Source organism: Chelonia mydas, chromosome 18, assembly GCF_015237465.2.
Source record: "Chelonia mydas isolate rCheMyd1 chromosome 18, rCheMyd1.pri.v2, whole genome shotgun sequence".
Taxonomy (NCBI): domain Eukaryota; kingdom Metazoa; phylum Chordata; order Testudines; family Cheloniidae; genus Chelonia; species Chelonia mydas.
This window is the reverse complement of record NC_051258.2, coordinates 8,689,535-8,704,870: the sequence shown is the minus strand read 5'-3', so window position 1 is coordinate 8,704,870 and position 15,336 is coordinate 8,689,535. Positions and strand designations below refer to the sequence as shown.

At 46.2% G+C, this 15,336-nt stretch overlaps 1 protein-coding gene across 3 annotated transcripts; it reads left to right on the top strand.

Annotated features, from left to right (window-relative positions):
- The first annotated feature begins 1,578 nt into the window (after positions 1 to 1,578).
- On the top strand, positions 1,579 to 11,835 carry LOC114021270 (basic phospholipase A2 sphenotoxin subunit B). 3 transcript variants are annotated; one of them, XM_043531621.1, is made up of 6 exons: positions 1,786 to 1,824; positions 2,034 to 2,187; positions 5,628 to 5,680; positions 7,597 to 7,741; positions 9,325 to 9,431; positions 11,381 to 11,835. In XM_043531621.1, the coding sequence occupies exons 2-6, from the start codon at positions 2,051 to 2,053 to the stop codon at positions 11,521 to 11,523; spliced, it is 585 nt and encodes a 194-aa protein (XP_043387556.1). In that variant the 5' UTR covers positions 1,786 to 1,824; positions 2,034 to 2,050; the 3' UTR covers positions 11,524 to 11,835. The 3 variants fall into 3 exon arrangements, with proteins under 3 accessions (XP_027685728.2, XP_037737342.1, XP_043387556.1); XM_027829927.3 differs by lacking the exon at positions 2,034 to 2,187 and having other exon boundaries at positions 1,579 to 1,824; XM_037881414.2 differs by lacking the exons at positions 1,786 to 1,824; positions 2,034 to 2,187 and adding an exon at positions 1,610 to 1,698 and having other exon boundaries at positions 11,381 to 11,834.
- Positions 11,836 to 15,336: the final 3,501 nt, after the last annotated feature.

The following is a 15,336-nucleotide window of genomic DNA, read 5'->3' as shown; positions in this document are numbered from 1 at the left end:
CTGGGGCCTGGAACTTCTGTCGGCCGGCCTGGTGCTGGGCACTCAACTGGGGCTTCGAGTTGCTAGGGAGGATGAATAATAAGTATATAGAGAAAGAAGGGTTTCTCCACTGATTGGGGTGCCTCGTCATTTCCATCAGGAAGGGAATGTGATATTGAGGTGTTTGTTAGCAGCAGATGGAGGACTAGATGCTTTGGTGAGAGAGGGAGAAAGCTGAGAAGGTTTCTGCAGTGGACACAGATGGAGGGGGGCTTGTTACTAGTTGCTGCACAAAGTGAATTCTTCTGAAGCCCAAATTTCAGGCTGCAGATCCTAGGGAGAACAGGAGAGAGGCTACTGTGACAGACTCCACCTCTGTATTCACACCCTACACACAGTCATACTCACCTGTGTACAACCTATGCCTCAGGAGGTATCATTTGAAAACTCCTCATTTACCATTTGACAATGACCAGCAAAATATGCCTGGCACTGGCCACATCGTATATGAAGTTATAAGATTCTGCAGTGTGATGTTATGAACACATGTTCCAAAGCCCAAATCCCTGCCCAGGCAGCAGACAGGTCTGTCCTAGACAAAGGAAGGAATGTGGGCTTGCCTGAATGTGCATTTAAGCAGTAAATGTAGTCATCCAGCAGAGAAGGAAAACAAAGGAAGTTCAAATGGGTGAAAAAAAGCCAGCAGGGAATATCCTTTCCCGTAGGCTTGTTGTCTCCTGGGTCTGAGCTAGAAATGGTTTTCAAAAAGGAAACTGAAACTTTAGAAAGGAGGGAGAAACACCCAAGGCCCCTCTGTCTGTCTGTCTCCTCCTGCCCACATCATCCTCTGCACCTGAGAAGACAAAGGGAAATGGGTGTTAGACTCTGGGGGAGGGTTCCTGACCTAAGAGTTTGGTCGGTGATTTGCTGGAGTATGTCATGAGACAGTTTGCTTTGCAACTAAGATAGCTTCTTAGGTAGATATTAGTGAGCACTTTATCTTTATTTTTCTTCTAACCAGTTTTGACTTTTATGCCTCATTACTTGTACTCACTTAAAATACCTGGCCTGTTCATGCCTCGGAGGGTCTTTAGCCTCTTCCGTGTCTTACTGTTTATCCATCAGATTGCCAATGCAGTGGGGAACAGCTTAACAACCTTCTGTCAAAGTCAACAGATGTTGGCTGTGAAATATACAGGCACTCTAGATGATTGCATGGTCACTACCCCTAGAAAGCCAAGGGGATAAGAGAGAAATCTAACTTCATGCTTCAGGGCATAAACTGATAAAAACAAGAATCAGGAAGGAATTATACCACTCTCCTTTCTGAAAACACCATATCGCACTGCACAAGTGTCACATGATTTAGGGATGGGTAAGGGAACTGGGGCAGCAAGAGGAGTCTAACGTTACTAGCAAGATGGTTATTCGTTATCTACCCTTCAGGGGTCTGGTACAACTGCCTTTCAAGCCAGTGGCCAGACTCTGACATCAGTTGGTGTTGGTTTAGGCTTTAGATGAACTCAGAATTATGTATGTGATCATCCATGATGTCTGATTACTCATTATCTACAATCTGTTTGCAGCACGGCCTCTGCAGTGACCCAGCCCTGCATGGGAAACACCCTTTGTGCCTTGAAATGGGGAAGACTAGAAACCTTGTTGGACAGAGAAGCCACACAACAGAAGTTTTTTGAAGCTTGAATATTAGATAACGAGGTCAGCATAGATGCGGTCAGTGAGTTCCCAAAGGGGAGGGACAGACCGTCTATATAAGGTAAATCTGTCACTATCCGAAATCAGGAGTCACCCTGAGCTACAGAGACTTTCCCAAGCCCAGAAACAGTGAGTAGAGACCAATCATCGATATTTTAATCATTACTGTGTCCAACAATTAAAACATCCAAGAGGCTGTGTTGGAGATTGGCACAGAGCCAGATCCATCCCTGATGCAGCCCTGCTGAAGTTCAGTGGGGATTACACTAGGAATGCATCTGATCTGATGTATCCAGCATGTGGAAATGGACAAAAGTGTGGGATTAATTGGTTAGCAGGGCTCTCATTCCAGTGAATGCACTTGCTGGGTATGTACCTGGAGACTCCCCTTGGGATCCACAGTGAGCATTACTACCAGGTTGTCAAGGGGCACGTGACTACGCCCAATGTCTCCTCTGGGCTGAGGAGCAGCGGCAGAGCCAGGAACATCAGGTCAGTGATGAGTGAGCACCTCGGGGAGTCTCTCCTGGCAGCTGGGCTCCGAGGGCAGAAGTCGGCTCCAGGGGGCCTCGCTGGCTGGTGCCGGGCTCCTTCAGGGGAGAAGCAAGAGCGCATCAGGGTGCAGCTCAGAGCTGTGCAGAGGCAGCCCGGCTTGGGAGCAGGGCAGGGAGGACTGCCAGTCAGACAGACAGACAGCAGCCCGGCTCCCATAGTGTGGAGAACCAGGGGCCCGAGTGAACCGGCAAGCTCCTACCAGCTTCCAATCCACCAGCTCCTGGCAGAAGGCGACGGTTTTCAGATTGTCGGGTGCACCCTCTCTTAGGAGGATGTGCCCCACAGTTCAAAAACCTCTGTGCTAAATGGAAGGCAGAAAGCTGGGGGGGGCTGCATGCTGCCCCATTTTTCTGCCCCCCTGGCTTTGCACACTGGCTTCCCCCCTTCCGTGGTTACAGCCCTGGTCCTGGCTGTAAACAACAGAGTGGAGAAGGTGCAAAAGTGAGGTATGAACATTGCCCTTTTCCTGCGCAAAGGCAGAACAGAAGAGAGAGATCTAGGGCAAGAAGTCTCCCTGATGATCCCCTATTGTTCCTGAGCAGTAGTTCCTAGCCCCTTGTTTGCAGGTAAGGGTTTCTGAACTGTAGCAAGCCATCTGGCACGGTGCCGCACTGTTCTTTAAGCAAAGCTGGGTACAAGGTGCCAGGTCATTGTGGGATGGCAGCGACTTCTCTCATAGAGCTTCAGGCCAGAAGATAACTACCAGGTCATGTGCAGCAGAGGCCACTAAACCCCACCCAGCTTCCCCCACACCACGCCCAACAACTAGAACTAGACAAAAGTAAAACAGCTCTTAGGAGACTAAACTATTATGTGCCACAGGCAGATAGCAGGAGGGACTGAAATGCACCAATGGCCCAGGCTCCTGCAGTGCAAGGAATTGATTTAGTGAGCGAGATCCAGATGATAGTGACCCACACCTGCCCTTTCTTTCAGTGCCCTCTGTCATAGAATCATAGAATCATAGAATATCAGGGTTGGAAGGGACCTCAGGAGGTCATCTAGTCCAACCCCCTGCTCAAAGCAGGACCGATCCCCGACTAAATCATCCCAGCCAGGGCTTTGTCAAGCCTGACCTTGATGATGAAAGGATGTAAGTAGATTTTATTACGCAACTGATATATAACTTGTCACACTTTTCAGTTTCTCGTAAGACAATATTTAGTGCTCCATGCAACAACACAGAAGTTCACATCTGTTATGTCAGATACCGATAACAGTGATTTAAATATTTGGAACACTGCTATGTAGATGCTGTGACAGAATCTACCCCTTTATCCATTCCCTACACACTACTGAAATAATGTTTGTTCAAGATATGTCTTGTAAGGTGTCATCTGAAGACTCAATTTGCTAGTCAATATTGTCCTGATAAAATGAGTATGGCAACATTGTATGTGAAGTTATAAGATTTCCCTGTATGCTGTTATTAACATATGCTCCAAACTGAGGTTGACAAGCAGGTCTGTCAAAAGAACGTGTGCTCTGCTTAATGTGCATTTAAGCAGTAAACAGAGCCATCAAGCAGGAAGGGAGACAATGGGAGTTCAAACAGGTAGGAAAACCAGCAAGGAACAGACTTACCTACAGATACTCTGTCTCCTGAATCTCAGCTAGAAATGTTTTCCAAGAGGGGTACTGACACCATAAAAAGGAGGAATAAATGTCCCAAGGCATCCACTCCTCTCTTTCTGTCCATCATTTCATGGCATGAGAAGGGACAAAGGAACATTAAACAGGAGAAGAGGTCCTTGCCTAAGAAGTTTGGCCAGTAAGACTGGTGAGAAAAACTCTGCTTTGATTTAACATAGTTTGTTAAGTTAGGCATTAGCTCAGTTTTATCTTTATTTTTCTTGTAGCCATTTCTGACTTTTATGCCTCATTACTTGTATTCACTTAAAATCTCTCTTTGTAGTTAATAAACTTGTTTTTCTGTTTTATCTAATCCAGTGTGTTTAAACTGAAGTGTCTCAAGAACTACTTGAATTAATAAGCTGTCATATTATCATCTTCAAGAAACAATGGACTTAACGCACTTGTATTGTCCAGGAGAAGGCTGGGCAGTACAGGACATACATATCTGGGGGGAAATCTAAGACTGGGAGTGTTCTGGGGTCACCCTGCAGTTTAACCTAGGCTGGTAAGAGCCAAGGTGCGGCTGGCTGCAGCATAGCTGGGAGTGACCTGCTGGAGGCTGTTGGTGAACAGTCCAGACCGGAGGCTACAGCAGCAACCCTTGCTTTCCTCTCCTGTCTCCATCTCCCGTTGCTTTTCTGCCCTCCCCGTTCCTTTTCAATTTCTCCCATTCAATCCACAAACCAATATGGTGCGGCTGGGGATCTTTCGTCTATAGAGGAGCTGACAATGCTTTTACACTGGCAGGGTCTGTTGTGAACATTTGCAGCCTGTGACTGATTGAGCCTTCACTCTCCTAGTCCTCGGATCTGTGAAGTGTTTTGTGCCCCAGGATGAAACAAAAGCTGCATGTGGGAGAAAGGAAGAGAAAAGGCACCGGCAGTAAATAGGATCCCTCCACCGAGGGCAGTAAATGAATGTCCTCGCTCATGCCGCAAGTGAAATCCCACTGGAGTCATTAGTCCCAGTGTGCGTGAAGCAGGGTGAATTGTGTCACCATCCTAAAGGGGCATCAGTCTCTTTGCTCCGGTGTTGGCTTCCTACCGGCCAATACAACCATGCACAGTGACCGGAAGGGGGAGAATATAGAAAGTCTTCACAATATTAGAATCACCGGATGAAATTCAGCCCCCTGCAGAGAGCCTACAAGATGTCCATGCACTGCTTAAGACCAGGGAGGACTTCAGTGATGTATTGGCTTCCTGCAATGTGCCTACGCTGTCCCTAGGGTCAAGCCTGCCACCGGCACAGATAGACTCGCACGAGCAGGACTCGAGTTTGCACGCTTAAAACTCGCATTGTGGATGATGAGGCTCTGGTGGAGACTTGGGATAACCACCCGAGCTCAGGGCCAGGTGGCTGGGTGGGCCTGAGCCCAAAATGCAACATCCGCACTGATCTTGTTAGCATGCTGGCACAAGCCTGTCTATGCAGGCTGGAAGGATCACTCCCAGCTGCAATGTAGGCATACCCCGGGGGTCCTGCTCCACATGGTTGGATTTCACCCATCCTGGTTTATGCTTTGAAGCTAAATCTCCACTTCCCAGTATAATCTCTGCTCTTTGTGACCGGGGGTCTCATGCTCCATTAATTCAAACAGTTGAAACCCTTTGCTTCTATTCTCTTCTCAGCTGCTTTCTAGGCAATGACCTATGCAGGCTGCCCATACCTGGATGTTAATATGTGTCCTTGAGTTCTTTGCCTGAATGGAAAATCAGGGTGTTTTGGGTTTCTTCTTCCAGGCTCTGCATGAAGATGAAGAATCTCTTAGTATTTGCTATGCTACTTGCTTATGGTAAGTGGAATACATTCACTGATCTCACTTACAGATGTAAATCTACTGATGTCAATAGGATTATAGCAGCGTTAAACCAATGAATCACTAATTCATAACCAGGCCCACTAATTCGCTAACTTTTTCCAATTAATTTTGGGGGGAGGGAGAGGAGGGGAATACTGGCTTGGCCCGTGGGCTGAAAACTTGCTACAAAACCAGTCTCCAAATTCTGCACATCTGGATCTACTTCTCTTTCCCATTGCATCAGTACAAGGCCATTTAAAATCAATGGGGTGGCCCCCGTGTAAATGCAGGGAGAATTTGACCTCAAGCTAAAATCCGTGGGCCTGGCTGCCATGTCAAGCAAGGGAACACCCAACTGCGTCCATGGAGGAGATCCACAAGAGAGCTACAAAGTCCGTAAATGGGGGTGTGGCCTCAACCAATTGTGGGAGAAGTCAGTGCAAAAGTCCTAGGGCTCCCTAATATAAGTTACTGCAGAAAATAGATCACAAGTTGGGGCTGCCATGAGCAGGATTAACTCTGTGTCAGCAAAAACCTGCACGTCAGGAGGATGAGCGAGAAAGCAGAGTTGGCCGAAATATTTCAAATTTTGAAATTTGAGGGAAAATTGGGGAAAATAGTAATGAAACTTCTGCATTATTGTCACCCGTGGTGGGGGAGGGGTGTTTTTAAACCACCTATAGCGCTGGTTGGAATGTTTTAAAAGCCGGAACCATTCTGAAGTTTGGGAAAATGCCAAAAGTCCAATTTTTTTTAAAAAATGAAAAGGGAGGACATTTGATTCCCCCACCCCCACTTCTTAAAACCAGCTGTAATATGGCCCCGCCAGTAGCTGCCTAACCACTCAGAGAGCATCTGTACATAGGAGAGGCCTGAGAACGTTCGCTGCACCTTCCCATGCACCACACCCCCTTATTCATGGTACTGCCATGTGAGTAGCCGTGCTACAACATGGTCCATCCCTTCCATGGGTGTTCCTAGATGTGCCCCCTGCCAGCTAACGTGCTTTTTGCCTTCTACTGACTCAATGGCATGATATACAAGACCTTATGCAGCTAGGATTTCCAGGACGGGCCTGAGGATCTGAATTGTTCCTGCAAGGCTCTTCTGCACGTGTCCCGTTCTGATTACCAGGGCCGGCGCTACGGTTTTTGCTGCCCCAAGCAGTGGGGGGAAAAAGCTGCCACAGCGGATGGCAAAAGGGAGAAGCTGCCGCTGAATTGCCGCCGGTGGGACCGATGAGCTGCCGCCGAATTGCTGCCACCCCGTTCTAACTGCCGCCCCAAGCACCTGCCTGGAACACTGGTGCCGGGAGCCCGCCCCCCTTGTGACACAGTTGTTACCAACATACTACTCCCAGGGGTCTGCCTGCCTCTGCAGGACTATACTAATGCCACGCTAGTCTCTGGGATGATCGCGAATAGCTGTAAAGTAGAGAATGGAATTTGAGTTATAGTGTCAGGAGCCCACTGACCATCTGATTAGTCTGCAACTGAGACCCAAGCACATGGGTTGCAGCCGCTCTGCCAGTCCAAACTTTCCCACGACGCTGAAACGGTTTGTGCAGTACAGACCATTGAAGACAATGGAGCGCCTCCACGTTTACACTGGTATACAGAAGAGATAGGGTGGAGCCCAGTTGTGTAATATGAATCTAAAACCAGTTTTAGATGTGAGGAGAATCAGGCCTGATGCACGGGTGACCAGAAAAATTGGGTTGGGGTAGGGGGCAATAGGCACCTTTATAAGACAAAGCCCCGAACATCGGGACTGTCCTATAAAATTGGGGCATCCGGTCACCCTACCTGATGATCTCACACAGCAGCTTAATAAAGGCACAGGAATAAGTGTCATTTCTTTTTGGGAATACCTCCTCTCCCAGTGCTGGATACCCTTTGGCTGTTTTCCAGGTGCAGTTATGACACAAGGGAGTTTCTGGGACCTTCAAAAGATGATTAAGCAAGTCACTATGAAATGTGCCTTTTGGAATTATTACAACTACGGCTGCCACTGCGGATTGGGCGGTAAAGGGACGCCAAAGGATGGCACTGATCAGTAAGTTGCTGTCTTAAAAAGCCTGCCAGGAACATCAGTCGGGATAACACTTGCAAAAGGGCCTAAAGGCCAGATTTTCAAAGGCATTTATGTTCCTGCAGATGCACACCTAGTGGAATTTTCAAAAGCGCCTCGGTCCCTAACTTCCATTGAAATCAATAGGATTTAAGCACATGCGTATCTAGTGGGATTTTCAGAAGTGCCTATCTGCTTCTTTAGGCACCTAAATACTTTAGAAAATCTGGCCCTCGGGGCCGAACTCACTTTTGAAAATAGAACATAGGCTCCTGAGTCACTTAAGCACATCTGAAAATTTTACCCCAAGTCTGTATTTACCCAAGATGCTCTCCATCAAGTAAGGCCAATAGGCCAGATACTCAGCTTGTGTAAACTGGCATGGCTCTCTTGAAGTCGCTGGAAGTATGTCAGTAAACACCCAATCCTTTTTCAAAAGAGAGGTGGATTTGAGTTAAGGAGTCAGGATTCATAAAGAGATAGGGTGACCAGATGTCCTGATTTTATAGGGACAGTCCTGATTTTGGGGTCTTTTTCTTATAAAGGCTCCTATTACCCTCCACCCCCTGTCCTGATTTTTCACATTTGCTGTCTGGTCACCCTATAAAGAGAGGTTCTTCCACCAGCTACCAAGGAAGATAGCTGAATCTACCTGCCCATATTTCCTAGAATGGGGTGCTCCCATGTGTTGGAGTTAGGAGGAAGGCTACCACCTTCCTTTGGGCTTAAATGTAAGAGCATTATTTCTCCTCTGGGATTGAAGAAATAAGAAATCAGAACCATACCATGCCACTGGGTTTTTTAAGAGGCGCTCCTCCTTGGTTTCAGATATTTATGTTTAAAGATGAATGGCACAATAAAGCCCCTAAGAAGTGTACCGATGGAAAAGGCCTATTAGATCACATAGGTACGCTCTAAGACCCCGTGCATAGCTGTTCTCTCTTTTACATTTATTTGCACACCATCCCGTGTAGTTTTAAATATCTCAAGCAATGGGGCTTCCACCCTCGGTGGATTTAGGGAGAGCAGAGCATGGGGCACCGTTTTCATCCCCCACCATGGAATGAAGAATTAAGAAAAGGCCATGAGCTTTAGGGGAAATCAGGCTATGACTGCCCCCTTGTCTCTGTGAAAGTTATTTTACATGCTGAGGACAGAGTCCCTTGAGCTGACCACTGGCTGTTCCTGCCAGACCTTCCTAATGCAAGAGCATCCTGTGCAGGAGATCAGAGAAGAAGCTTGAAATCTGCTCAGTGGCCTGTCTGAAGAACAATAAAGAAAGGAAACTTGATATCTGTGCTTTCTCCAGGGTGCTTCGTGTAGTAACTCGCGCCCCTCCACCCAACGTGTAACATATATAGATGGGAAACAAACTGAGAGTCTAAACCTTTTAACTTCAGTAGTGTTACTCCTGATTTACACCAGTGTAAGAAGACAGTCTGGCCCATAGTGTCAAAACATGTCTCTCTTTTACGTGCACTGGAAAAGTGTCAATGGGGATTTTTTTTTGCTCGTGTTTTAAACCTACGTGTACGTGTCTCTTTGCTGAGTTCTTCCTTCTCCCCAAGGTGCTGTTACTTGCATGACTGCTGCTATGAGAGGCTCAAGAATCATGGCTGTAATGCCAAATTTAATTCGTACAGCTACGTCTACCTGAATGGAAAGATCTACTGCGGTGAGTTGGCTCCTGGATAGAAAGATGGTGATTCGGTTTTGTTTCTTCTCCTAAATCAGAAAATTGCTTTGCTACTTGACTTTTAAAATCTGTATCCCGAGCTCAGTCCACCAGAGCTTTTGTTCTTATACATAAGGAACAGGACAAGAGAACCAGAGTCGCTGGCTGGCTGAACCTGGGGATGCAGGCCCCGAATCAAGCAAACACCTAAACATGCTTATAAGCTATCCTGAATAGTGATTTTTTCCCCCCGACCATAGGCTGCAGTGATTACAAGGAGACGTGTCGTCTTAGCCTCTGCTCTCAGCTAGGAGTTCTCAAAACCAGTGGGCAAGGTTGAGAGTGAAAGCCCAGCCAGACCCCAAGCTCAGAATCCCAACAACAGGAAAGAGGCAGAAGAGGGGGAAAACCAACAGAAATTTCATTTGCTTCCCACTATGAGAAGGGTGGAGAGAGGAGAAATCAATGGGACGAATTCAGAGCAGAGTCTAACTGGAGTGATGCAGCAGTGAATCATGCCCCGCTTCTTCTATAAGAAGCATAAGCTAGTGTAATTTAGATCTTCAAGGCCTTTCAGTGTGTGTTATGCCATCTGGGATTCCCTGACACTCGTTTAGATTCATGCCCACTTACTAACATGTAACTTACACACTCACCTGAATCTGACTCAGTAACTTTACTGAATCACTATCAGAGATGGGAACTTGCACAAGGGATTACTGACTACAACAGATGCTACTCCCTTTGGGTGTGTCTGCGCTGCGTTATAAAGCCCGCCGCAGCGAGCCTCAGAACCAAGGCTACAAACTTGGGCCCGTGCTACAATGCTAAAAATAAGTGTTTCGGCTTGGGTTCTGAAACCCACCCCGATTCCGGGCTTCAGGGACCAAGCTCCAGCCTGAGCCTGAACATCTACACAGCTACTTTTAGTGCTATAGTACGAGCCTCACAAGCCCAAGGCTGTAGATCCAGGCTCCAAGGCTTGCTGCCATGGGTTTTCTTTGCCATGCAGGTTGAGTTTGAGAGAAGAACACTGACATTCTAATGGGCTTCCTTTATATGGAAAGGGCAAGTAGGCTGTGGGGCTAGGCATTTTCTTAACCCCCAGAACAGAATATGGGATCAAAGGAGAGTCCTGTTACCATAATACAAACACACAATAATAAAATGGGTAACAACCAGAGGCCAGGCAATTTAGAGACGGAACTTGGTTTTCACAATGTGGAGGAAACCGGCTGGCTGAAGGTTTGAACACAGCTGTCTTGCCTGTGTTCTGGAAGTGGAGCTACGTCTGCGTGTCGTGATAGTTTGCTGCTTTATCAGTCACATCCCTGTGCATGCGACTCAATCCACTGAACTAGGAAGCTGGATGCTGGGCTGAGGTTCTACTCCCTAGGGACTTGTCTAACTGGGAAATTCCATTGCGTTAGAGTGCACCCCTGTGGAATCAAGGTAATTGACATGATGTTAAAGCCGACGGTCCCTGTCTATGGTGAGTACTTTGCCATCGCTGCATCCATTACCGTCCTGCCACAGGGCCAAGTTATAACACGATGGAGTTTCACATTGTAGACCAGCTCCTAGGTGTCAGCATGTGCTATCTTAGGGTATGACTACACTGCAATCACAGGGTGAGATTGCAGCTCATGTAGACATACCTGAGCTAGCAGTTATTTAGCTAGCTCTGGTAGTGATAACAGTGAAGTCACAGCAGTGTCCGCTTCAGTGCAGGCTGCCCTGCAAGTCATTAGGGTTCTTGGGTTGGCCCATGCTGAAATGACACTGCTATGGTTTCACTTCTTCAGGATCCCAATAGCTAGATTAAAGCTTGTTTGGGTATGTCACATACTGGGATTACAGTGTAGACATACTCTTATATGGCCCAATCACCGTTAGTAGCCTCTCTTCTTCTCCTCTCAAACACCCATCCTGTTACTGTTTGTCGGCAGGCATGGGGAGCCAGTGCAAAAGAGAGAGCTGCCAGTGTGACGGTGACTTTGTGCTCTGCTTGAAGAAACACTTAAGCAGCTACAAGAAGGGTTATCGCTTCTATCGAAAGAAGCACTGTGCGGATGAGAAGCCAACGTGTTAAAAAGTTGCACAGATTCTTTACCTGCCATATCAACATACTCTTTATTTGCACAAGGTAAAAGCAACAAAATGTGATTGTTTTATTATAATGTCTGTTTATTACATATACACATTTATAGATATAAAATTTTGCATGGACTGCTTAATGTATTTTCGTAATGTTTGTGCTTGGATCATTTTATAACTTTGATCCCATTTATATGTAGCAATATTTTTTGTTGTATTTTTTTTTTAAATTGAAATAAAAAAACAAAGCCGTCGCGTGCCTGACCTGGATTGGTGAATGGAATGATTTCACGACTTTGTTACTGCTTTTGACAGGATAGAAATCTCAAGAACTGTTTGTGAATAGCCAACAGGATCCACCTTAAACCATGTCATGAATTAGGGACTTAATGAGCCTGATTCTGCTCTGGTTTAATTATGTTATAAATCAGGAGTAACTCCCTGGAAGTCAGTGGAGATACACTGTGCCAAATTGTCCTCTGTTACACCAGGGTAAATCTGGAGTAAATGAGATGAAGTATTTTGCATTTACATACATGTAAATGGTAGGAGAATTTATCGCGCTGCAGTAAAAACAGTAAAATTAGGTCCCTTAGTTAGTTGCTTTCTTTATTTACATATATGTTCCCCTTTTGCAATGCTGGACAGTGTCATCCTCCTAGCTGAAACTTCCAATCTCAGCTGCTCTGATGCCATGTGGTTTCATGCCTAGTTTCAATACAATTCACAAACTTCTCCAGAGAGGCGCATGTGCCCCACCATGCAGCTTTGTATTAGCCAGGTCTTGAAAAATTTAGAGTATTTGGGTTAGGTGAGGTGGGGGAAGGTTGCTTAGTATTAAAAAGCATATGAGATGGAAGAGTAGCATAACAACTCACCTGAGGAGAGACTGGGTTTTCTGCCAGATCATTGGAAAAGAGGAGAATTTTGGTGGTTAGATTCAGTGGCCACAAACTGCAGGGCTGTTGGGGACATCAGTGCTGGTGCGGTTACACTGCTGTCAAACGGCAGTAAGCGAGAGGAGAATCAGGCTCCTGGGATCTGTGGCCTACACCCCACTGAGACTGGCACTGAGTCACTCGTAACCCACAGTCATCCACTGTCCCAGGAGAGAAGACTGTGGGAACTGGTAGAAATTACCTCTTGCACTGCAGTAACTATTAATTTAATTAGGTATTAAAGAACTTGGCACTGCTCTAGCTCTTTCCAGACTGAGATCTCAAAACACCTTTCAGTAGCATTATCCCCAATTAAAGAAGGGAAAACTGAGGCACGGATTATGGCCAGGATTTTCAGATGCCTGCACGGGAGTAATTGGCAGTTTAGGTGGATAGAAAGGTTTGTGATGGGATCCTTTAGTGCAAAAGAGGGTGTCAGTGACCACAAAAGGCCTGATGGACCTTGGGAGGTGGGGGGGTCTAGTCAAGGCCATGGCCACTCATCTTGCATTTTCGGAAGGGCCAGACTGTCACTCACACAGGCGCGGCAGCTCCAGCCGTGCTTCAGGCTAACTGTGCAGGAGCAAATTAACACCTGTATTTATTGACTCAGATAGATACAGCACACCCCATTGCACACTGAATGCAAAGGCCACCACGCATGGAGAGAGGAGCATGGAGATGGATGCTGAGTGACGGCAAACGTGCATTACGGGACTGGGGGAGAGGGAATAGGAGCTCCCATCTCCTGCACGCAGTGTATTCCCCAGCCAGTGGACTCCTTCCCAGGCTGTCTTCCCAGGGCCCCTTCTTTCTGCTCCCCTCTGTATTTCTCTCTGTGCCACTGTGGTTCACTACTCTGTGTCAGCAGGCCTGACAAACTTACTACACCTGACACGTTGCTGTCATAGTATTTATCTATGAAGAATGTCATGTAAGGGATCAACTAAAAGTTTGTCATGCTGGTCCTCAGCAGCTGCGTGCAATGTATGTATAGGTGTCATGCAAGAAGTTGAATGTATGTACCAAAAATCTGTTTAGAATCCTGTTTAGAATCTGTGTCCTGGAGTTTCGCCAGACAATGAGGTATGGAGTCCCCATCTGCCCTGTCTCTTATGCAAATTAAGCACTATGAAACCAACACAAAGGAAACTCCATTTGCATATTAGGCCAACAGAAAAACAGGTTGATGGAGTAGCGGTGGGAGGCGGGGAGGGAGGATGTGAAATCAGTATGGGAGACCAAGGCTGGAGGGGTCAAAACAAAGAGTTTTAGGGAAATATAGGGTGAAGCAAAAGAACTGCTGGGGAATTTGTGAAAGAAGAGATTCCCTTCTGAGAGATGTGATTTAACCAGAGCAGTGAAATGTTATTGTTGGGAAGAGCTAAGGTGAGCTGTTTAACACAGCATCACATAGAGATGTTCTGGAACTAAAGATCCACATGAAACAGGTCAGAGGATGAGGAGAGATGCTTTAAGACCAGAGAACTTCAAATGGATGTTACTGAAAGGCAATAAAGCTGTTGATCGGGAAACTTCAACCTGAGAAGGAATTTGGGGTTGTGCAAAGTTAATCAAAGAGGTTACATCACCCTGAAATCTTTTTAAAGCCCACACAGCCATGTATGGCAAAACAAGGGAGTTTGGGGTAGGTGGACATCAGTTACCTAAACCCTTGAAATTTTCAAAGCAGAACTTAGACTTTAAGTGTAAGAGTCTTGAGACATCTATCAGCTCTGGTACTAAAACGACAGTAACCATGTGCAATTACAACTGTGGAATTGTCAATGCAAGACCCTGTTTTCTCTGATTGGAATGTGCAAAGGCAGCACCACCTCTTACTCTGATTGGTCCCATTTTCAAAAAAGCAATGTTGACCAATCAAATTACAGTCCAGAGAGTATGGCCAAACATGGACCCCCCCGCCCCATTAGAATGGAATAAATAAGCCTAATCATCAGTCTGCTTCCCCATAGCCAACAACTCTTGGAGCAGTACCCTGGATCCATAGGCTGGCTGCTGAGGACTCTCTGTACAGGTAACAAACTAAGACTTATCATAGATAAAAGGCAGAGTTAATAGTATTTTAAAGACAGCAGTGTTAGTAGAACAAGTCTTACAATACTACTGGCTGAGGTCCACTGGCCTGCAGTGGAAAGGAGGTCAAACTAGATTATCATAGTGGTCCCTTCTTGTGTTAAAATCTGTGAATACTACCTCACATTAAAACAGGCCACTGATGACCTGGAGAGTTCACCTACAGTGCCTCCATTTGACAAGTAACAAGAACTTTTATACGGACGTTTCTTTTCAGCCAAGTGGCCATTTGCCTAGTCTAAGTTAAATGTGTGAGTTACAAAGTTTGTAAATAACTTAGTTATATGGTACCATGCAGGGGCGCTGGAACAATTTGTATAGTGGGGATGCTGAGAGCCATTGAACCAAACTGTAAACCCTCTATACGATGGAAACCACTTCAAGCCACGGGGTGTGACTGCACCCCTAGTTCCAGCACCTATGGCATGTCTTGATTCTGTTGAACTCGAGGGAAGTTTTGCCACTGATTTCAATGGGGTGAGGATCTGGGCCTTGGTCCATTATGTGTAGTTGTGTGTCACTAACAACTTTCATCCTAGATTTATTGTGGTTTGATGTCTTGTTATATTTTAACACCCGGAGCCAGATCCTCAATCAGCATTGCTCCATTGACTTCAGTGGAGTTGCACTGGTATACACCAGCTAAGGATATGGCCCCCTGTATTAAATTCATTCATTTGAACTCTCTAAAGGCCATGTGACCTCTATCATATGACCATGTATATTTTACTCTCAGTATGTACTGATTTCACTGTACGCTCTCTTTGGATTAA

Bases quoted from the DNA above. Each gene is read 5' to 3' on its own strand.
- LOC114021270 (XM_043531621.1), top strand. From the start codon at position 2,051: ATGCACTTGCTGGGTATGTACCTGGAGACTCCCCTTGGGATCCACAGT. The intron at 2,188-5,627 runs GTCAGTGATGAG...TTCTTCTTCCAG, and splicing joins GGCAGAGCCAGGAACATCAG to GCTCTGCATGAAGATGAAGA. The intron at 9,432-11,380 runs GTGAGTTGGCTC...GTTTGTCGGCAG, and splicing joins GAATGGAAAGATCTACTGCG to GCATGGGGAGCCAGTGCAAA.